This window comes from Aquarana catesbeiana, linkage group LG05 (assembly GCF_042186555.1).
Source record: "Aquarana catesbeiana isolate 2022-GZ linkage group LG05, ASM4218655v1, whole genome shotgun sequence".
NCBI classification, from domain to species: domain Eukaryota; kingdom Metazoa; phylum Chordata; class Amphibia; order Anura; family Ranidae; genus Aquarana; species Aquarana catesbeiana.
In genome coordinates, this window is record NC_133328.1 from 223,321,244 (window position 1) to 223,343,862 (window position 22,619).

Below are 22,619 nucleotides of genomic sequence, written 5' to 3' on the forward strand. Positions count from 1 at the left end.
GCGGCTGTCCAGATTTTTCCCCTAACCCTACTTTAAACTTCTCCACAACTTTATACCTGACCTGTCTGATGTGTTTCTTGTCCTTCACCATGCTGTTTAACTAATGTTCTCTAACAAAATTCTGAGGGCTTCCCAGAACAGCTGTATTTATACTGAGATTAAATTACTTACTAATTAGGCGACTTCTGAAGGCAATTGTTTCCACTAGATTTGAGTTGGGGGTATCGGAGTAAAGGGAGCTGAATACAAATGCACGCTACACTTTTCAGATATTTATTGGTAAAAAACTTTGAAAACCATTTTATCTTTTTCCTTCCACTTAACAATTATGTGCCACTTAGTGCTGATCTATCCCATAAAATCCCATAAAAATACATTTAAGTTTTTTGTTTGTAACATGGGCTATGAATACTTTTCCAATGCACTATGTGTGATAGATAGATAGATAGATAGATAGATAGATAGATAGATAGATAGATATTGTGTATAATTTTTTTTTTTTTTTAACTAAATAACAAAAGTTCCAAAATTTACTAAAACAAATCTCGCCTGATCTTTTGCTTGAAATAACCTCTGCATGCCCCTGTATTTTACTCAGTATTCCTATAGTCAGTATTAAGACGCTGATTACTTCTTGGAGACGACGCTAATACACACCCTGCTCAATGGATTAAATCACTCCCATTCATGCTACTATGCAATTTGCTTATTGTTCTGTTTACATTGCTCATTTGTACAGGATTCCTTGGTAGAAGTGGAGGACAAATACAAGAAGGCTATGGTATCCAATGCACAGCTTGATAATGAAAAAAGCAATCTTGTATACCAAGTGGACACATTAAAAGATGTCATCGAAGAAATGGAGGAACAGATGGCAGAATATCATAGAGAAAATGAAGACAAGACAAAGGTATTGTAAAAGCATGTTTTTCTTCATCGACAAGTTTAAATGGATCTCTGATAACTAGAATGTAAGATACACTTAGATATTCAGATAATGCCAATACTATTCAAGTCTGTGTGGTGACAATTGTGCTGTGGGATGTGTTACTGGGCTATGCCAGCACAGAGCACTGCAGTGGGAAAGCAGGAAACTGCATAGTCACTGAGAGAAAATGTTTAAAAAAAAAAAAACACATAGTAAAGCCTCATTCACATAGGGTGTACTACAGCGTACACCTGTGCGAAGCTACATTTACCCGCACAGGTGTGCACAGATGTTCTGTGCATCTCCATGCAAGCAATTCCATTTATGTCAGTTGTGACACAGCAGCTACACAGCCACTGCTATCAGTATGACATCTGTGTGGGTGCATGTCCCCGAATTCACACTGCCTGCTTTCGGGGCTGTGCACTCACTTGGATGTCAGCAGCGGCTGCCGAGTTCAAATTGACATCAGTGGGACTGCTGCACAGGGATGCATGTCACAGAACACTTTTGCATCTATCTCTGTATGAGAAAATACAGCCCTCTGTGGGCGTACGCTTTAGTATACCCCATGAGATAAAGGTCTTCGTAGGAATTTGGCACAAATTTTTAAGTTATGTTGTGTTTGTGTGTGCTAGTAATGATTTTAGTATATTTTTAGTGAAAACATAATTTTGATAAACATTTCTGCAATTATTGCAGGACCTAAAAATTCAGTAGCACCTTCTTTTTATTCTAGTGGTGCTATGCTTTCAGAAAATGTATGGTTTGGGGTGTCTTTCACAAACTCTAAACTATTGTTGTTCACTACTGTTGTTAACTAAATACAGTTTTAGCTTTTATATTTATTGTAAATTTAGCAGGAATATTGTAAGTTTTGCGGTGTTTGTGTCCACTAATAATGATTTTAGATATTTTTTGCAAAAATATTGTTTTGATAAACATTTGCGCAAATATCTTGGGGCCTGAAAGTGTATTTTTAGTGAAAACATAATTTTGATAAACATTTCTGCAACTATTGCACGACCTAAAAATTCAGTAGCACCTTCTTTTTATTCTACTGGTCCTATGCGTTCAGAAAATATATTGTTTGGGTGTACTTTAACGAACTCTGAAAGCTGTAAGTGGGAAATTTTTTTGGAAAATTTGCAAAAATGGTTTGGCTACCTGAGTGTAAAAGTAGAGTGCAGCAAAAGGGTTAAAGTATATCTATAAATGATTTGTTTATTTCCTGACCTGGACACACAAAAGGAATTGAGAGTAACTATCCAAGGTAAGGGAAATCCCCCTCCTAGTTGTCACTGGAACAGGCGTCTCTTGCCTGTCAGGTCAGTCATGAGCACTTGCAGTGAACAGCCTTAATCAATAAAGAGTTCCTATTGTAAAATGTTCTGCTGCAATTCTTAATGGCCAATTGAAATTAACGGTGCTGAAATAAGAGGAGCATAGTATTGGTTTTGTTTAGTTATAGTATAGTGTAATTAGGAGTAAGAACTGAATTTTTAATAAGCCAAAAATGTTTATCTTAATCGTACAGGACACAGGCTTAATATTCATAGACCTTGGGTTATAGGCTGATACCTTCAGGTGATTGGACACTGGCAAAGCTTTATCCCTATAACCCTGCCCCTCTCCGTGAGACCTCAGTTTTGTGCTAGTGTCTTAAGGTGATGGATGGCTTCTACCTTTACAGAGAAATCATTTGCTTCACTAGTTTGTTTTTATACTTCAGATTCTTCAGTCGGCTCTTTAATGAACTCCCCCCTGTTTTATATTTTAACAATAGAAGTAATGCATCTGAATCGGTGCAACCTTGGTTTAACTTTGAGAGCTGTACCCCGAGTCCATGCTGTGGGGATGGTCTGTAATGTTTCAGGTGCTCACCTCACCACAGGGTGCTTTATAAGGCCATAGTCGATCCTTTTGGAACCTAGACCCTGAAGACCCCTCCAGAGGTATGCACACAATGATGGGAAGGAGTGTTCATGTCATAGTTCAGGGAACATGGTCATCCAAGAAAGCCAAACTCCCTATCAACATTGTGGGTCTCAGAGCAATAAAACTAGCTCAGAGTCACTGGACCCCTCCCCTTCTTCCTGGTCAGGGTACAGTCTGATCAATCAGATAGTGCCACAGCTGTGGTTTATAGCAACCACCAAAGGGCTCTGTCAGATTGGATAGAGAGCATCTGTGAACAGCAATTTTCAAGACTTGCCACAGATTCTCAATTGGATTTAGATCTGGACATTGACTGTACCATTCTAACACATGAATATGCTTTGATCTAAACCATTCCATTTTAGCTCTGGCTGTATGTTTAGGGTCGTTGTCTTGCTGGAAGGTGAACCCCAGCCCCAGTCTCATATCTTTTGCAGACTTGAACAGGTTTTCTCCTAGAATTGCCCTGTATTTTGCTCCATTCATTATCCCATCAACTCTTATCAGCTTCCCTGTCCCTGCTGAAAAAAAGCATCCCTACAACATGATGCTGCTAACACCATGTTTCACAGTGGGGATGGTGTGTTCAGGGTGATGTGCAGTTTTAGATTTCCGTCACACATGGCGTTTTGCTATTAGGCCAAAAAGTTCCATTTTGGTCTCATCTGACCAGAGCACCTTCTTCCGTATGTTTGCTGTGTCCTCCCACATGGCTTCTCGCAAACTGCAAACGGACTTCTTATGGCTTTCTTTCAACAATGGCTTTATTCTTGCCACATTTCCATAAAGGCCGGATTTGTGGAGTGCACGACTAATAGTTGTCCTGTGGACATATTCTCCCACCTGAGCTGTGGATCTCTGCAGCTCCTCCAGAGTTACCATGGGCCTCTTGGCTGCTTCTCTGAGATTAGATTACACAGGTGGACTCTATTTACTAATCAGGTGACTTCTGAATGCAATTCGTTCCACTAGATTTTAGTTAGGGGTATCAGAGTAAAGGGGGCTGAATACAAATGCATGCTACACTTTTCACATTTTTATTTGTTAAACATTTTAAAAACAATTTATCATTTTCCTTCCACTTCACAATCATGTGCCACTTTGTGTTGGTCTATCACATAAAATCCGAAAAAAATACATTTACGTTTTTGGTTGTAACATGACAAAATGTGGAAAATTTCAAGGGGTGTGAATACAAGCCACTGTATTCCTTTCTTCCAGTGTGAATTCTGCTTTGACTACTCTGCAAATTAGTGCAAGGAAAGAAACCGCTAATTTCCATTGCGGCAAACTGGCCCAGGAGAACCTGGTATACAGACATGCTCAAACTTAGAGGAGACAATCCCTGCCCTCTTCCAAAGACCTTCTATCTCCGTGCCCTTGTTCCATTCTGTCTCATTAACCTGGCTTTAACGGTATGGCTGAGATCTAGGACTTGAGAACGTCTCCGATTCTGTCATTCCCATGTTACTCAAATCCAAAAAGCCACTTCCAGAAAAATTGACTGTAATACCTGGGAATCCTTCTTTGCCTGGTGCAAACACAAAACATTTCAATCCCGGGGATTTCTGATTCTTGAATTTTGGCCTTCCTACAATCTGGACTTAATCAGATGTGGGCCATAAATGTTCTTAAGGGCAGCTTTTGCACTGACCATTTTTTTCCCAAAAAACATATCTTTCTTTTCCTTTGTGAAAAACCTTTTATTCAGTATGTTTCCCAGTTTAGACCTGCCTTAAAACACCTTATGCTTCTTTGGGATTTTAATTTGGTTATGTGATATCTAACTTCCTAACAAAGACCTAACCCTTCCCTCTTGTGCCTTACTCCTAAGCACCTCAAAGAGATTGCACTTCATTGTCTGGATGTTGTCAGAGCTGTCAGTATTATTTAAAAGCCCGAGCTTCTATAAGAAAAGATGGATTTTCTTTGTATCCAGTTCTTACATTCTCCAAGTTCTACGAGGTAGAAGTAAGCTTATGTGTATCTATCTTTTGGCTGCAAGATAATTTCATCAGCACTCCATGTTGAGTCTGATGACCGCCTGTTACTGTTGGGCTTGTTGGCACAGTCCTGTTTGCCTTTGGGACATTCGAGGGTCTTTGAATATCCATGCTCTGTTCTGCACTGTATGATTAAGATAAGCGGAATTTTGACTTGCCTGTAAATGTCATATCTTGAAGTACAATACAGGACACAGGCCAACCTTCCTTCTATTCCTAAGTTACTCTGTGTTGCTTTCTACAAAACAGAGGACTTGTGGAGTGGGGTATGGTTACTTTGCAGTGTCCAATCACCTGAAGGTACAGTCTATGAATTTTCAGCCTGTGTGCTGTACTGCACTCCAATATATGGGCTTTACAGGTTAATCAAACCTCCTCGTTTTTGGGTAGGGATAACTATAGGCTGGTAAATGAAGTCTCCTAAATTAGGAACACAAAAAATTGTTACTAAATTAAGTCCACAAAAGATTGTTCCTAAACTATGCTATTTCTATCCCATGCAGGATTTAGAAAGACAAAAACATGCATGCGGTATTCTACAGCATAAGTTAGATGAACTTAAAGAAGGTATTCGCCAAAGAGATGAATTGATAGAGGTATGTATTAATTGAGAAACTGCACAATATATTCTTCTTTTATCAGCTGAAAATAACATTTTAAGCAATTGTTTTCTAATCATGGCCTTCACATCCCTTATAAATTCAACACAAATGATTGTTAAATATTTTTAAGTATAGTTTTAAATCTACTGCCTTTTCTTAAACTTTTCTTAAAATGCTTTACTTTTAGTTTATTTGTTGTTGCACTACAGAGATTTTGTTTTTTCTGTGTGTTTTTTCCATTTCTTTCCCTGTTTCTTCTGAATTTTGATTGCAGGAAAATCAGCGTTTGCAACAGAAAGTAGACACTTGCACAAGGGAGGTGTATGATCTACAGGAGACAGTTAATTGGAAAGATAAAAAAATTGGGGTAGGAAAAAGCACAAGGCAGTAGTGAATGACTGGATCAAACATTATAGCTTGTCAGAAGCAGACCAATGCTTGTATATAAATATATTATTCTCCAATATACCCTAAACTAATAAGAGATCATATTAATTGTAATTGAAAGGTTAATGTTAATCTAATATTCTAACCTTATTTTAAAAGGTGTATTCTGATCTGTAAAAATCTAAAACCATTTGAGAAGACACGAAAAGCTTTTAAAATGAATAAATAGATAAAATGGTCAAGGGAGAGGGAGGGCGTTTTCTGTTAGCATGGGAAATATCTGGGGATAAACTTTTAATATGCTAAAATCTAGACAAAGAGCTGGATTTCCATATAGAAACAAAGAGCTGAATTGAAATATATAAGTTGTTTTAGCTGTCAAATGCTTTGTAAATCTGGTCAACCAGTGCTGCCAGACAGCACAGCCATGCAGTGAACCTACCTATAGACTACACTGCAGTTAAAGAAACAGCAGCATGCTGATGAGGTCACTGTGTACTTTTGTAAACATGTCCACCGTTTTTGGGTTATGCTGCAGCCCACAGGAGGATGTCAACAGCAATATAACCAAATGTACAAAAAATCAAATTTTTTCTGCACTTCCAGCATTTTTAGAGACAAAACATTATTTTCCCTTATCTCCACCCACTAGGAAACAGGAAACATAAACTCCACCACATTTTAAAAGGAGGCTTCTTCCCACAGCTCATCCGTTTTTGTGTTTCCTCCGGCAAGGGAACACCGAGCAGGAGTCAGGGTCTCTTAAGGTGCTGTCCTGAGCGGCCAGGCTGCCTACCCCACCATACCTTTTTTTCCTCCAGAGAGTCCGCTCCTCCCACGCTGCGCCGAGGGTAGCTGGTAAGTGCGTTCCCTTTTCCCTTTTTAGCTAAGAGGAGCATGACTGTTCCTGGAGCCGCTCCTTAGGCGGCGGCCGCCATTCGCGGGGGTTTCTTGAAAGCATGTCGGCGTTACAGGCCGCCGCCATCTTTGTGGAGGCAGAGTAGAGACTCGGCCGGCCGGAAGTGAGGTATCCGGCAAGGGGCTGCACTGGGAACAGGTGCATCGTAATTTCCAGCGGAAATTGCGCAAGAGAGGAGGGAAGGGGCGGTCCTGGTGCCTATATTCCGGTTCCGGTCCGGTGCAGCGGCGTCTATGGATTCTGGAACCAGCATTTGGAGGCCACCGAACGAAAGCAGCACCATGATGGATTCTGTGGCAGCAGCAAGTGGGACAGGCACCAGCAAGGCCCAGGTAAAGGGGGTATATGGGTTCTATCCTCTTTTACTCTGGTGCCTCTCTCCTTCAATGTTTTCCCCCCTGGTGGCTGGGGCCTGTCTGGGCACAGGGAGTTGGCTTTTGTTCTGCCTGTGCACCTGTGGTGAGCCCGTTAGGAGGAAGGTTTGACTCACTGGGATGCTGGTGTTCTCTTTTTGTCTTTTTTTATTTTTGACAGGCTAAGAGCTCTGATCCAACTATCAAAAAGAGATGCCCTCATGTAAAACAAAGTTACCAGAGGGTTGGAAGAAGACTTTATGTCAAGTTTGCATTAACTCCTTAGTTAAGGAATAAGCTTCTTCTGTATGCAGCGAGTTAATCGCATCAGTTAAGAAAGAGCTAGATGCTACCATACAATCTTTTCTCTCTTCTCTTGCAACATCATCCCTGAGTCAGACAACAACCTCAGGATCCTCTCAGGGCTCACAATCAATCCCAGCGGTAGAGGCTGAAGCTGGCCCTCCTACCCAAGGGGAGCATTCACCCTTTCACTCCAGGGAAGAGGAGGAGGAGGAGGAGGAGGAAGAAAAGGCAGAAGATGCATCTTCTGGATACAAACTGTCCTTGGAACAAGTTGACAGTCTGTTGAAAGCAGTCTATGCAACATTGGGATTAGATGAAGAAAAGAAAGAATTATCGATGCATGGATTGTATGTACGCAGGGCTTAGTGAAACAAAAAGTCGCACTTTCCCCGTTCATTTGGTAATCTCAGAGGCTATTAAAAAGGAATGGGCTGATCCAGAGAAAAAACCTTTTTCCCAAGAGCGCATAAAAGACACTTTTCGTTCAGTGAAGATCCAGAGGCGTTTTGGAACAAAGTTCCCAAATTAGATGCAGCGTTTTCCCAAGTTTCCAGATCAACCAACTTGGTATTTGAAGACATGGGTATACTAAAGGATCCCATGGACAAAAGGAATGGATCAGCAGCTTAAAAAGGCTTGGCAATCCATTATGGGCAACCTAAAACAGGCTATGGCTACTACCTGTGTCTCTAGAAACATGGAGTTCTAGCTAAATCAGCTAAAAGCCCACATTATAGCAGATTCACCCAAGTAGGAGATTCTTGATTCTTTTTCAACTCTAGCAGCAGCTGTAGCTTATCTTTCTGACGCTTCTGCAGAATCAATAAGGAAATCAGCCAGATCCGGAGCATTAACTCAGCTAGGAGAGCTCTATGGCTGAAGACCTGGCCTGGGGACGCAGCGTCCAAAAATAAATTGTGTGGTATTCCTTTTTTGGGATATCTTTTATTCGGTCCTGATCTAGATTCTGTTCTAGATAGGACAGGTGATAAAAAGAAATCCTTTCCTGTTAAAAAGAAAAAGCAGCCAGTGAAGCGTTTTTTCGACCTCAAAAAAAGCAGGAACAGGGTAACAGGCCCCAAGAAAAGAGAAGGAACTGGTCGGCACAAAGAGGTAAAGGCAGAGGGAATGTCCTTTTCAATCCTCCTGCGCCAACCAATAAAACACAATGACTTGTGTTTACCTGTGGGAGGAAGGCTTCAAAAATTCCTTCCTCTCTGGGCAAGCCTGATGAAAAACCCATTTATTCTAAACATGCTGGCCCAGGGATACAAAATATAACTTTCGTACCTTCCTCCAGAAAGATACTGTGTAACAGACCTGCCAAGGAACACAACAAAGGCCCTAGCCATGAAAAACCTGTTGGGGGATCTGATGCAACAGGGTGTTGTGATTCAGGTATCTCCAGAGGAACGTCACCGGGGTTTCTATTCCCATATTTTCCTGATAAAGAAACTGTCAGGAAGCTTCCATCTCATCCTCAATACAGGAGATTCCGCATGGACTCATCTTTTCGGTAAGAAATCTCTTAGTCAAGGGATGCTTCATGGCGTACCTGCATGTGCCTATAGCCTCTCAGTCTCAAAAGTACCTCAGGCTGGCAATCAATATGGGGAAGGAGGTGCTGCATCTACAATTCAAGGCCCTCCCGTTTGGTCTTTCTTCCGCCCCTCGAATATTTACCAAAATAATGGTGGAAGCCCTAGCTTCTCTCCGTCTGCAGGGAATTGCGGTCATCCCTTATCTGGATGATCTCCTATTCTTTGCCCCTTCCAGAGAGAAGTTACAGGTAGACCTGACCAAGGCCCGCAGTCATCTGGAAGCCTTGGGCTGGATTGTGAACATTCAAATTTCAATCCAGTTTCAGTTCAGTTTCTAGGTTTCTGTTTCTGTAGAGCAAAGGGTTTTTCTTCCAGAAGAGAAGAAAGAAAAAGTCTTGAGTGTAGTAGCCAGCCTTCAGACAAACTAGGAGGTATCAATCAGAAGGATTATGTCAGCCCTGGAAACCTTACCTTCAACCATGCCGGCCATTCAATGGGGGAGACTCCATTTCAGGCCCCTCCAGAGTTTTTTTTTAAGGGTTTGGGATCACAGCCCAGAAAGCTTAGACACAAAAGTAAAGCTTCCCACCAGGGTAAAGAGGACCCTTTGATGGTGGAGAAGTCAGGCAGTTCTGTCAAGGGGCTTACTCTGGTCCTTCCCAACAGAACTAAAGGTCACGACAGATGCCAGCAGTTGGGGATGGGGAGCCCACTGGGATCAAAATATAGCACAGGGAGTTTGGTCCCGATCCGAAGCAGGAAGATCCTCAAACTGGAGGGAGTTGAAAGCAGTCACTCTAGCCTTAGCTGCCTTCTCTCCAAACCTCCAAGGGTCCCATGTGCAGATTTTTTCAGACAATGCCACTACCATGGCATACCTGAACATACAGGGGGGTACCAGGAGCAGGGCTCTTCTAATGCTGTCATCAGAAATCCTAGAGTGGGCAGAGAAGCATTTACTCTCCCTGTCAGCAATACATCTCAAGGGCACGCTAAATGAAGTAGCAGACTTCTTGAGTAGACAAAAAATTCTGGAAGCAGAGTGGAGCTTGCCTTAGCACATCCCTGGAACTTTCATCTATGATATGCCTTCCCCCTTTTCAGCTAATTCCTCTTGTATTGAGGAAAATACAAAAGGAAAAAGTGTCAGTAATCTTGATTACTCTGTTTTGGCTGAAAAGAGCCTGGTTTTCCTCCATCCTACAAATGACGATCAAACCATTCTGTCAGCTTCCTTACAGACAGGAATTACTATATCATAAGGATAGAGGGGAGGAATCAAACAGGAGCACCACATTACTACTTCAAGGCCCAGTATATCACCTGGATGTAGCCAGATTGTCTCACCGCTTGGTATCTGAGGAGCAGTTGTTAAAAAACAAAGGTTTGTCAGAGTCTCTAGTATCCACTTTACTCGCCAGTTGAAAGAGAGTAACGAGAGATATCTACGCTAAAGTTTACAACGTTTGATATCGTTCGTCAAACCGAACTTTAGAAGACATTGTGTCGATTCTGGAGTTTCTACAAAATAGTGTGGACAAAGGTTTTGCAATTAGCACTCTTAAAGTGCAAGTGGCTGCCCTTGGGAGTATACTTGGAAAAACCTATTTCCTCAGTTCCTTTGGTCACAAGATTTTTTAGGGCACTTACTAGGTCCAGATCAGTTCCTACTAAACATTTTCCTAAATGGGACCTGTCAGTAGTTTTGCAAGCCTTCACAAAAGATCGGTTTGAAACATTGCAGGCAATCTCGTTGAGAGGAATTGGATTCTTAAAACAGTATTCTTAGTTGCAGTTACTTGAGAAATTCCCAAATTTAAAATGTACCTGGAAACAGGGTGACACTGTAGGTACGTAAGTAGTATTGTGCCAACATCCCGATATTAAACTTATGGAGCTATAGCAACTAAAAAATAGACTTTCAAGGCACACAGGTATACTATCTATAAAAAGTAAAAATGGTTTTATTTGAGTATGGTCTACAAAAATAAAAACAATTGATACAAATAGATACATAGAACAAAAAATATTTGCATATAATTAGTATTTTCTACCCTACATACACCCAGGACACCACTTAATGTGATACATGTATACAATGACGCATCCAGAAACAGGTGGGGAACTAATTCCCAAGCAGGTGTTCCGATTGTGGATGTGAAAAAGCTAGTTGTGGGTCGGATTGTAGATCCGGGTAGGTGTATTCTTAATAGCTCGACATGTTGCGCGTATGGAAAACGCTTCTTCAGGAGCTAAGGAATTATCTGCTGGATATACATAAAATACATCAATAAATATATATATTTATAAATATATAAATATGTATCGCGGTATAGGGGTTAAAGTATATATTTGTATAGCCTAGTACAGAAAAGGCCATATACTCCCCAAAATAACAACAAAGGAAAGGGACCAAATTATCCCAGAAAGAGGGTTCCAGGGGTATTAATTGTATAAGAAAAAAAACAATTGGGGCTATACGGAAATTATTACATTAAAAATGATAAATATAGGGGAGGGAAACCTAATGTATTAACAGATACGGGGAATATTAGATAATAAGAAACAAAAAACACAGCTTACCATATGGTAGTCCGGCATGGTGAAAAAAATTATGCAGATATAGTATCTCAGCTGGTAAGTAGATAAGTAGATATCTAGCTTACCAGCTGAGATACCATATCTACATAATTTTTTTCACCATGCCTGACTACCATATGGTGGTAAGCTGTGTTTTTTGGTTTTTATTGTTATCTAATATTCCCCGAATCTGTTAATGCATTAGGTTTCCCTCCCCTATAGTTATCATTTTTAATTTAATAATTTCCGTATAGCCCCAATTGTGTTTTTTTCTTATACAATTAATACCCCTGGAACCCTCTCTCTGGGATAATTTGGTCCCTTTCCTTTGTTGTTATTTTGGGGAGTATACGGTCTTTTCTGTACTAGGTTATACAAAAATATACTTTAACCCCTATACCAGGGATATGCAATTAGCGGACCTCCAGCTGTTGCAGAACTACAAGTCCATGAGGACTAGAAAGACTCTGACAGCCAAAGCATGACACCCAGAGGCAGAGGCATGATGGGACTTGTAGTTTTGCAACAGCTGGAGGTCCGCTAATTGCATATCCCTGCCCTATACCATGATACATTAGGTCCCTCAGCTACCTGGCTTTGCCGTTCTGCCCCCAGGTGACCAGTTCCCTTATGGGGTCTCCATGCGGCCGTCATACTCTGTTGGAGCAAATGCTGCACTTATTTGATGTTTTGTATTTTATCCTCAATTATGTTTTGTGTTTATACTTTGATATACATTATATTTATTGATGTATTTTATGTATATCCAGCAGATAGTTTCTTAGCGCCTGAAGAAGCATTTTCCATACGCACAACATGTCGAGCTATTAAGAATACACCTACCCGGATCTACAATCCGACCCACAACTTGCTTTTTCACATCCGCAATCAGAACACCTGCTTGGGAATTTGTTCCCCACCTGTTTCTGGATGCGTCATTGTATACATGTATCACATTAAGTGGTGTCCTGGGTGTATGTAGGGTAGAAAATACTATATGCAAATATTTTTTGTTCTATGTATCTATTTGTATCAATTGTTCTTATTTTTTGTAGACCATACTCAAATAAAACCATTTTTACTTTTTATAGATAGTATACCTGTGTGCCTTGAAAGTCCATTTTTTAGTTGCTATTGTTCCATTAGTTGCAGTTACGACTGTGAGAAGAATTGGTGAACTACATGCTCTTTCAGTAAAAGAACCTTTTTTGTTAATTTACCCAGACAGGATTGTGCTTAAAACAGATCCGGGGTTTTTGCCAAAGGTGGCGTCAGTTCATAACAGATCGCAGGAAATCATCCTGACAACTTTTTGTTCAAATCCTTCAGGAAGAAAGGAACATTTATTCCATAATTTAGATGTAAGAAGAATTTTATTACATTATTTGGAAGTAACAAAGGACTTTAGATGGACTCTTTATTTGCTCTTTTTTATGGCAACAGAAAAGGACGCCAAGCATCAAAGGGGTCAATTGCTAGATGGCTAAGATTGGCTATTTCGAAAGCTTATTCCCAGATGGGTTTGTCTCCTCCGCCGGGAATACGAGCACACTCTACTAGATCTCTGGCCACTACATGGGCAGAAAAAGCTGGTGCTTACAAATTTGTAAGGCGGCTAAGTGGTCAAGTTATTTAATGTTTGTCCATCATTACAGACTGGATCTTCTGTCAGCTGGTGATCAGGCATTTGGCAGAAAGGTCCTGCAGGCTGTTGTCCCTCCCTAGTTGGTAAGTCTCGATTATCCTCTCATGTGCTGTCCTGAAAGACGATAAGGGAAAGTTCCAATTGGACTTATCAGTAACTTGTTTTCCCAGGAGTCTTTCAGGACAGCAAACTACGCGCCCTTCATGTTTTTATATGTATATAGATATATATATCTATCTATCTATATCTATAGATAGATAGATAGATATATATATCGATATATATGCTGTGATTAACCATATTCTGATTATGTGTTCCATCTTGGGCCAGAGGTACTCTACTACAACTGATGAGCTGTGGGGAGAAGCCTCCTTTTAAAATGTGGTGGAGTTTGTGTTTCCTGTTTTCTAGTGGGTGGAGCCACTCTCTCATGTGCTGTCCTGGAAAACAAGTTACCGGTAAGTCTAACTTGAACTTTTGTCTGGACATGCACTTCAGGGTAATCCTGTTTTAGTGGTTACATGAAAAATTTTTATTTTATAAAAAGTGGTTTTGACCTATCATTATCCCTTATTTCTTTGTAATAACAAATTGTAGCATATCTAAAATTTTAGGTGAAATAGATTATAAATCCTTATCTAAGATAACCACTACCACAGGTTATATTTACTTGAGTCTGAGGTCATTAAACACATATGTTTTGCATTCTGGTCTGCTCCTGACAATCTAAAATGTCATTGCATGTTGGTTTTTGAGCAATCAATCATTAAGTGTGTTGTGATGAAGTTTACTTTAAGCAGTAAGTGTGATTTGCAGTGAGGTAGTTTTAGTTACAGATGCTAGATGCACGACTGACTTGTCAATGATTAATTATATTTGTCTTCGTTTAGAAGAATGGAAGTTGTTGGCAAATTTATGTATCTAAATATCTAGGTCAAGATTTCAATTAATTTATGATGACATACTTAGTTGCTTTTTTTTCTCTGGACCTAGAGTTTTTTTCTATATTCTGAAGAGAGCATTCAAAAGGTTGTGACTACTAGGTTCTTAGATTGCATGATCACTTGTGCTGGTTTTGTGAAAAGTTTGCTTGTGTCTAGTCTTGTGTGTTTGCCTGATTCTCTGTTTTGCCCATGTCTGTTTCATTTTCCTTCTCTTTCTTTTTCCCTTCTGCTGCTTTGCCTGTCTCTTCTACTCTACTGTTAATTTGCCTGCTTTGCAGGCTTTAGAGAGGCAGAAAGAGTACTTTGACTGCATTAGAAATGAACGGGACGAGCTCAGGGATGAGCTGGCTGATGTGAAAGGAAAAATGAAGATAGGAGAGGTACAGTATCTGCTGTGTATCTGAGAGTGACCAGAGCAGCTAAGTGCGGGTTTATCTCTAGACAAAATAGACTCAATTCCCTATGATGGATGAGTTATTTTTTTATTTCAGAATAATTTTCCAAATAGAAATATTGATTATGTGGGATTATTTTTTATTTTGGATTTTTTTTTTAACTTCATGAATGGTTACTTTTATCATCAACTCAAACAAAGTTTTTTGCTTCGTACACATCTTATTGAAACCTGTCTGGCACTAACACTATGTTACAAGTGATAACACTTTGACTTGACTTTTATTTAGTAAATACCTAAAATAAATAAAAAATATACAGGTGCATGGTAAATTGATCTGTGCAGTAATACCTTTAGGGGCCATTCACAATGGTACATTGAGTCAACAAGCGTAATGTTAGGGCAGCACATTAATGTGTTGAGTTGCTACTAATAAATGGCACTGCATTGCCCCAGTGTGAGTAGGATCTTAATGCATTAAAATAAAATCTATTTTCAATTATGGGAAAAAAAAAATTGCATGCAATTTATACTTTTGCCACTTTAGTTGACTATACAGTATATTTACTATTTTGTTTAACACTAATTTAAGTGTTCTAGTTGAATTAGCAGTTAGAACATTACTGTTCTAAAAAATAAAAACAAAAATAATAAGCTGTAATGTCAAGATACTTTCCTGATTTTGATCTGGATTTTATCATACCTACAGTAAGTGAACTTGGACTAAGCCTACACAGTTAAAATAATTTGAACTTTTTTTCTCATTCTTTTTTTTTTTAATTTGAAACAAAATAATTCATGAACATTGTAAAAGGCATCATTGTTATGATTCAGTGGCAATCCAAAATAACAAACATTTGACTCTTGCATGTCTCAAATTGGCTCGACCTCATGTCAACCTGGGCTATGAAATTTTATGTCAGAAATGTGTGTGCATATCTCTTCTGCTCTCTTTTCTTGGTTTTCCAAGTGTGAGAACTTTGGGTTTGGTGTAATATTGTGTGAGGAAAAGGTGAGTGATATGGCTAACAGAAGTGCAAAGGGGGGGGGGGGGGTGGCGGCATCTATGGTGAGGTATGGGTGGGGCATGTTAGGTGGGAGCAGTGGGGGGGGCAAGAGTTAGTTTGGAAGTTGCTTTAGCAGGATGGAGAGAAAGATATGGGTGAATGAAGTATGGATTAGGAAGTAGAGTTAGGTGTTATAAGGAGGGCTCAGGGAGCCTACGGGTAGGTTTGTGGTCTTTTAAGCCCAGTCAAGGAGTTGTGTGGGATGCCCTTCTAGAGAGCCCACCTAGTCGGTTGTAAATATTACAAAGGGGACAAGTCTAGCAATAGAGAAGAAAAATGTGCACTGAAGGGTCATAGATCTTTGAAAGTTTGTGTCTGAAGTTATAGCAGATGGAATAAAAGTGCATTTTAAGGAGATTTGGGAAGGGCCTCTACCCATGTAAGTATCCCTTCTTGTGCCACAGTGGATTAGCCCTTTTGGGGTGTCAGCCAGAAATGTGTGTGGGTAGTAAACAATATGAACAAGAACATGGTAAATAAACTCATTATTTGTGAGTTGAATGATCTACTACAGAAGTATATCTGGGGGGGGGTGTTATGGGGGCGATTCAAAGCCAGATAACTTTATATTGGGTAGCAGGCGTGAAATCCCAACGTAGTTTAACTTCTACACAGCCCTTGGCTTTCTGACATAACTGGGTACCTCACCATGAGGAGGAGTATCATTTCTGCCACTTACCTGGGTAATTCATGGTGCCTGGGGAGGTCTCTGTACATATACACAGCGAGGGAAGTTTTTTGTGCTAAGCTTCTCTGTCCTGTAATTCTAAAGGTACCAGCTTCTCAGATAATATGCAATGGGTCCATGGGGAAGACATAAGGGCTCAACTATTTTTGTATTTGTTCAGTCTAATTGGGGTACCTTTCTCATCTCCGTGCATGAGGTGGAGGTTCCATTCTACTGTCGCCACACCACAGATGTCATAAAAGAGCTGGGCAGGACCGTCCAGTGAAAATGTATATGGCCATGATCAACACGATCGCTTGAACATTCAAAGACAAAAACTGGAAGTCAACCAGAACCCTCCTCCAGATGCTGTAATGAGAGAAAATTACAAATATAAAATATTGAGAATTTATAACTGTAATATACAATTTCCAGCCTCCTATAGAACTTTTGCAAACTGGATACGTCATACCTACTGTCTCAACTGGCAATACTTTGGCTGCTGACGACACCCTAAATTTGTAAACGTATCCAGTATTGGGTCCCTCTGCTTGGCGGGCTTTGGTTCTATTTGACATCATTGACATTGCAAAGAATTGCCATACACAGGCCTCACCCAGCCAGACACTTAAGCGGGAGTATGCCAAGCATAGTGTCCAAAATTGGCACCAGTTGGAGCCTGCCTGAATCTGGTTAGTGGGGTGGGTCTGCAAACACGCAGAGACATCCACGCTTTGCCACAGGGGATTAGCTCCACAGGCTAGCGTGGAGCTCACTGAGTGAGTGGCCAGTCTCTAATTTAGGTTTGAGAGCGACCTCTAGTCACTGATTGCATTTATCATCTAAGGGCATGGAACAGAACTACCAGTCCTAAAACTATATGCTTGTCAAAAGTAGTTCAAAAAGAAAAAAAAAAAAAAATCTAATCTCATTAGAATCTGGTGCTGTTTGTGGACCATCCCAAGGAGGACAGGATAAATCTTTGCACACTTTGTCTTCTGGCTTGCAGTGGTGTCAGCAGGTTTGGGCTTGGCAGCGCCAGCCAGGCGAGAATTTGGATGCTGTAGGTCTTAAGAAACGTGAACAGCTCAGGCAGTTGTTAGTAGGTTTTTAGGTTGCAGAGAATGTCATTCAGTTGGACTTGTAGATGAAAAGAATGAGCCCACTTTTAGGTGCCTCCTGCACTTTGGTATGATGGGAGAGGTCAGGGAGAATATGTACCTTCACACTTGGCCTCTCCTAGCCCATCTGAGGATCTCCTCCTTCAGGATAAAAAAAAAAGGCTTATGCATAGGACTCTAGGGTAAGGTTAGGTTGTTGTTTCTTAGGCCTGCTACACAGTGCACCCTATCTAATATAATTTCTGCTGTTGGTGATCTTGCTAACAGGGAGTTGATTTGACAGTGAGTAATTGCAATATTCTCCACCTGTTGTCTCAAAGAATGCTCCACCATCGTAGGATTCAAAAGTAGCGGTAGTTGAATCTAAGGATGACACCCGATTACCAATTTCAGTAACTAACTGTCTTACTTTATCCAGCTAGTACTTTAGAGTTGAAACAATGCGGATTGCAAGGGCTTCCATGTCAGACAGCTTGGGCACCTTCTCTCCGCTGTGGCCTCCAGATGCCCTGAGTCCACTAATGAAATGGAGTTAGCCAGTGAGGCTGTCTGCAGAAACCTTGAGGTGGGAGTAGGTTAGTGGGGTGGTTGCAAGTCCCTGAGATCTATTTGTCCCTGTCTGAGTACGCAACAACTTTAGTCATGGTGGTTTGATAGTAGGTATGACATTATCAGTTGTCTTTTACCCATCAGGCACATATCTCTCGGGTTTTAACTGCTTCACTCTGCCCATTGCCAGGCCATGCTCCCAAGACTAAAAAATTTGATTCCTGTGTAACCCCTTTCGTGGCGAGTCCATTGCAATCTAACATTTTTGTATCTTTTGTTTTTAACAGACACATTTTTGTATTAGGTGTTTATCTTAGTATTTTTTTTCTTGTTGCCTAACATTTGTAAGTGATGTACAGTATAGTATATTTTGCCTAGTATATTTTGCCCTTGACCATATACTGGTTTTCACATTTGGATGACTTTTTCATGGCAGCCCGCTGAGGTCAGCCAACATAGGATCATTTTCTACTGCCCTAGGGCAGTGTTTCTCAAGTACCCCCAACATGCCATGTTTTGGGAAGTTCTCTTAAATAAAATAGCTGTCCAAAATACCAAGCCATTGACTGATTTAAAGCACCTGTGCAAGATAAAGGAAAACCTGCAAACTTGGCCTTTTTGGGGGTACTTGAGGACAGGGTTGAGAACCACTGCCCTAGGGGATAGGAAGATTAAGTTAAAATACTCCATGCCTATGTTTCCAGTGTATTCTTATCCCAACTGTGACAATGAGGAGGTCTCAATGGTTTAAGCCACTGGCATCTAAATCTGTTAATAAACAGTAAGGATTGGAAAATTCCAGAGCATTTATTATTTATCCCAACAGCCATAAAAATGCATATCCCTTTTGTACAAGAAAACGACAAAATTAGTGTTACTTTCACTTGAGTGAGTTTCATCCTAAGGCAAAGGCTCCTACGGAGGAGAACAAGTCAATGCTTATACCTAACTTTTGCCACTGACTTCATAATGTTACTTTTGCTAAATCTATAAGATTAGTTGGAAAGAAAGCTGTATGGTATTTTACTGTGTTTCTAACACTTTGTAGCTGGAAAGCATAGATCCAAGACAAGAAGATAATTATAGATTGGAAAGGCTGGAAACCCAGTAAACCTTTCTGAGAAAAATCTTCCCAGAGACTTAAGAACTCAAGTTGGCCGGCCATACATGGGTGAAAATCAGGCCAGTTCAGCAGGGATCAGCTGCATTTCAATCCATGTTTGTACAGGCTGGTTGTACACAAGTCGATCTACCAATCGATAAATGTAAAACTAGCCTGTTTGGCAGCACTGGTCAGTGTATTCTGACAGCCGGGAAGGCTCCCGGTTGTCAGAATACAATAACTCAGCGAATGCGTGGATGGGGTAATGATGTCATTTTTTTTTTCATTGAATGAAAAAAGATGATTAATGTAAAGCCTGCCTCACTCTAACAAGGATAAACAATGGAAATGGCATAAACTGAATCTACGAAAGATCTTCTCCCAAACCCCAAGAAAATGAAGAAGGCAATCTAAAACTTTAAGTATTTGGCAGTGGGAAGACTAAGCAATTCTGTCTAGGAAATGTATACTTTATGCGTATTTATTTGCATAATAATTTTTTTCTTCAGTACATAAGAATAACAGTTCTGGCAAAAATATATAATTCCTTTTTTGACCTGGAAGGTTGAATCTTATTTGAGTTATCTCTGATGTATCTATAAAATCAAGGCCATCTATTCTAGTGAACCTATCATGAAAATGACAGCTAACAAAAAACAAAAAAAAAAAAAACCCCGGAACTTTGCTTCTCTTACCTGGAGTAGGCAGTTCTTTTCAAAACCCCCCCCCCCCCCCCCCCCCAAAAAAAGGAATGCCGCTTACAATTCCACAATTATTTATCTTGTGCTTTATTTTGATTACACAGCTGAATTCCCTGTCATGTTTTACATTTGATATTGCTTCTAAGACCCAGCTGTTACAGGCTTTTGTGATCACCAGGCTTAATGGTGTAAAGTACTTTTTTCCATGCTTGCGGTACACAATGTTTTATCAAGCAACACAAATTAGTGTCTCTCTGGAGTCACATTCCTCCCCAGACCCTTAGCCTTACCTCCAGCTTTTACTGACCACAGACTACTTGGGGAGGTTTCCTTAGCCTCAGTAAGGCTACTTTCAGGTGGGGGGGGGCGCGTTACTGTTAAAGCGCCAGTAATTTTAATGCTTTACTGCTGTGGCTAGCGCCCAAATAATGGGTTAGGCGCTTCGGCAGCAGTGCCCATTGATTTTCAATGGCAGGGGCAGTGGAGGAGTGCTGTATACACCGCTCTGCACCTCCTGAAAGATGCCAATTTCAGGACTTTTTTTTCCTGTCCTGCAAGCGCACCGCCCCAGTGTGAAAGTACTCAGGCTTTCACACTGGGGTGGATTGAGAGGCACTTTTCAGGTGCTATTTTTAGCGCAAAAACACCTGAAAAGCGTCCCAGTGTGAAAGGAGTCTAAATTAAGCATTGTCCAGTGGGTAGACAAAAGGACCAATATCCTGTTTAAAAATCGAGGAGATTGTTAGCCATTGCTAAAGCCATTACAGAGCTGACTGAAAAAACACGTTTTATCATAACCACAAGAACTTCAGTTTCTCTATAGCACAAGCATGCTATGCAACCATTGCATTAATTCCTAATGGCACCCCAGTTCATCTTTCTAACGTGTGCACAAAAAACACTCAGTAACAAAATACCATGCGTTTTAGTGAAGCAGGATTTGGAGAGAAAAAAAATGGTCATGCACTTTGTGCTATTTTCAAGTATAGAGCAGCCCATAGAGCATATAAAGCATTGGTTGCCGTAAACATGACAAATGTGTGCACACCACCGCACCTGCGTAAGTGTGAAATAGACTAAACTTGTTGTGACTCTCTCACTATACTAAGTTGAGTATCACGGTCTTCATTTTGCATTCATTGCTAGATAACCCATTTGTCCAGATTTGCAAAATTCCACCTTAGATATACCCACATGTTTTGTATATAATGGTTTTTTTTCAGACACATTTTAACAAATCTGAAGTTTATCCATTATTTTAAACAATTAACCAAAAGCCCAGAACTGCACTATTCAATTTTGACAGTACAGCCTTTAAGTAGTCTCCTGTGTTGCCATGTGTCTTTGTTCTTATACGTAAATGCAAAAAGTTGGCCACATTTCTGTTTGGGATTGAACTTCCGTGGCTTCATCAATAATACCTGCCTATGGCCAAATCGGAACAATACAGTGGTTACTATTATTGACTTTTTCACCCGTTGCTATCCAAGTAGATAGTGATCACACCGTAATGAAAACCATCCTTACCACCCACTTTTGATCAAATTCACTAGGATTAAAAGTTTGGAAATGACCAATGTATGTACATCTTAAGATTTGTAAGACTCACGTCAGATCTGGCACTTCCAGATTTGAACAACCAATTTTCTTTTTTTTAAAATGTAAATTCTATGCATTACATGCAAATGGAAAGATATTACACTGTATATTTGCATATTTGTCCAATCACAAATTAATGTAATAATGCTAACTTAAAACTAATTTATTCTGACTTGTTTTCCCAAACGGTTTTGTTCATGAAATGTGACAGATATTTATCTTTTAACCCCATCCAGAGACATGGCTTAGTTATTATTCCAGATGGTACCCCAAATGGTGATATAAACCATGAGCCCATGGTCGGAGCAATTACTGTTGTAACTCAAGAAGCTGCACAAGTATTGGAATCTGCAGGAGAAGGACCACTTGGTAAGTGGAAAAACTGCATTTTTTGTGTCAAGTAGCATTTTACTTCTAAAGGAAACATGTTTGGAAATTACCAATTTGAAGTCAACCATGGCTTCCTGAACTTCAAAAATTTAGATTTTTGCCTTATGTACATTAAAATGTTGAACTTTTTGTAAACAGCACTCTCTAGAATTTTCATTCCTTTCCTTTTTTAATTGGATCGCTGCTTCTCCGCTCAAAGTTTTAGGTAATGTTGCAGGAGTACCCAACAGTGTCCTTAGGTTTATTACAATTAAATATTTCATGCTGTTTGTTTTTCTGAGGGGATCCAAAGAGAATGTGTTTGTTTTTGCTGGGTTGATTATGTGATTACACTAGGAAGGACCTGCCACTTAGCACTCTCTTTCCAGATGTTTTCTTGTCTATGGCTATATTGGGGATTTAATTTGGCCCACAGTCACCTTCACTTTTGCAGTGAAGTAAAAGCATCCTTTTGGTTCAAGAATATATTGGTGGGCCTTAAGGGAAATGTCTGAAGAAATACTGATATAGTGTTCCATTTCCTATAGAACCCAGGCAGATTTTCTGCTTTTAATCTTTTTAATGCAGTATAAAAGAAATATATTTCCTTCAGGCTACATTCCTGTAGATGCTTCTATTCAAAAGGTCCCCCCTTATAGATAAATGCGATATACTTAAACAAAGGACACTTGTTTGTTTGTTCTCATAATCTTATAAATGCAGATTTGAAGTGGAAATGTGAGTACACTTATACATTTACTATTTGGTCCCCATTTTTAACCCATTACGTTTCTATCAGGTGTTCAGATTTCGTGCCATTGATTAGAACTTCCTCAGGGAGTATGCAGGTGAAGGCTGTCTTATTTAAGCTTCCAATATCTAGGGTATGGTGTTCTCTTTGCTA

General features: G+C 40.1%; 1 protein-coding gene across 9 annotated transcripts in view; it reads left to right on the forward strand.

Moving 5' to 3' along the window:
- LRRFIP2 (LRR binding FLII interacting protein 2) overlaps positions 1 to 22,619 on the forward strand; it is a 190,914-nt gene that overhangs the window by 153,899 nt on the left and 14,396 nt on the right. For 6 of the 9 annotated variants that reach the window (XM_073630580.1, XM_073630582.1, XM_073630584.1 and 3 more), the window contains 5 exons: positions 740 to 910; positions 5,373 to 5,465; positions 5,746 to 5,838; positions 14,425 to 14,526; positions 21,583 to 21,715. In XM_073630580.1, coding sequence (XP_073486681.1) covers positions 740 to 910; positions 5,373 to 5,465; positions 5,746 to 5,838; positions 14,425 to 14,526; positions 21,583 to 21,715 — 592 coding nt within the window. The remainder of the gene's footprint in view (positions 1 to 739; positions 911 to 5,372; positions 5,466 to 5,745; positions 5,839 to 14,424; positions 14,527 to 21,582; positions 21,716 to 22,619) is intronic. The other 3 variants (XM_073630583.1, XM_073630587.1, XM_073630588.1) reach the window with 1 other exon arrangement.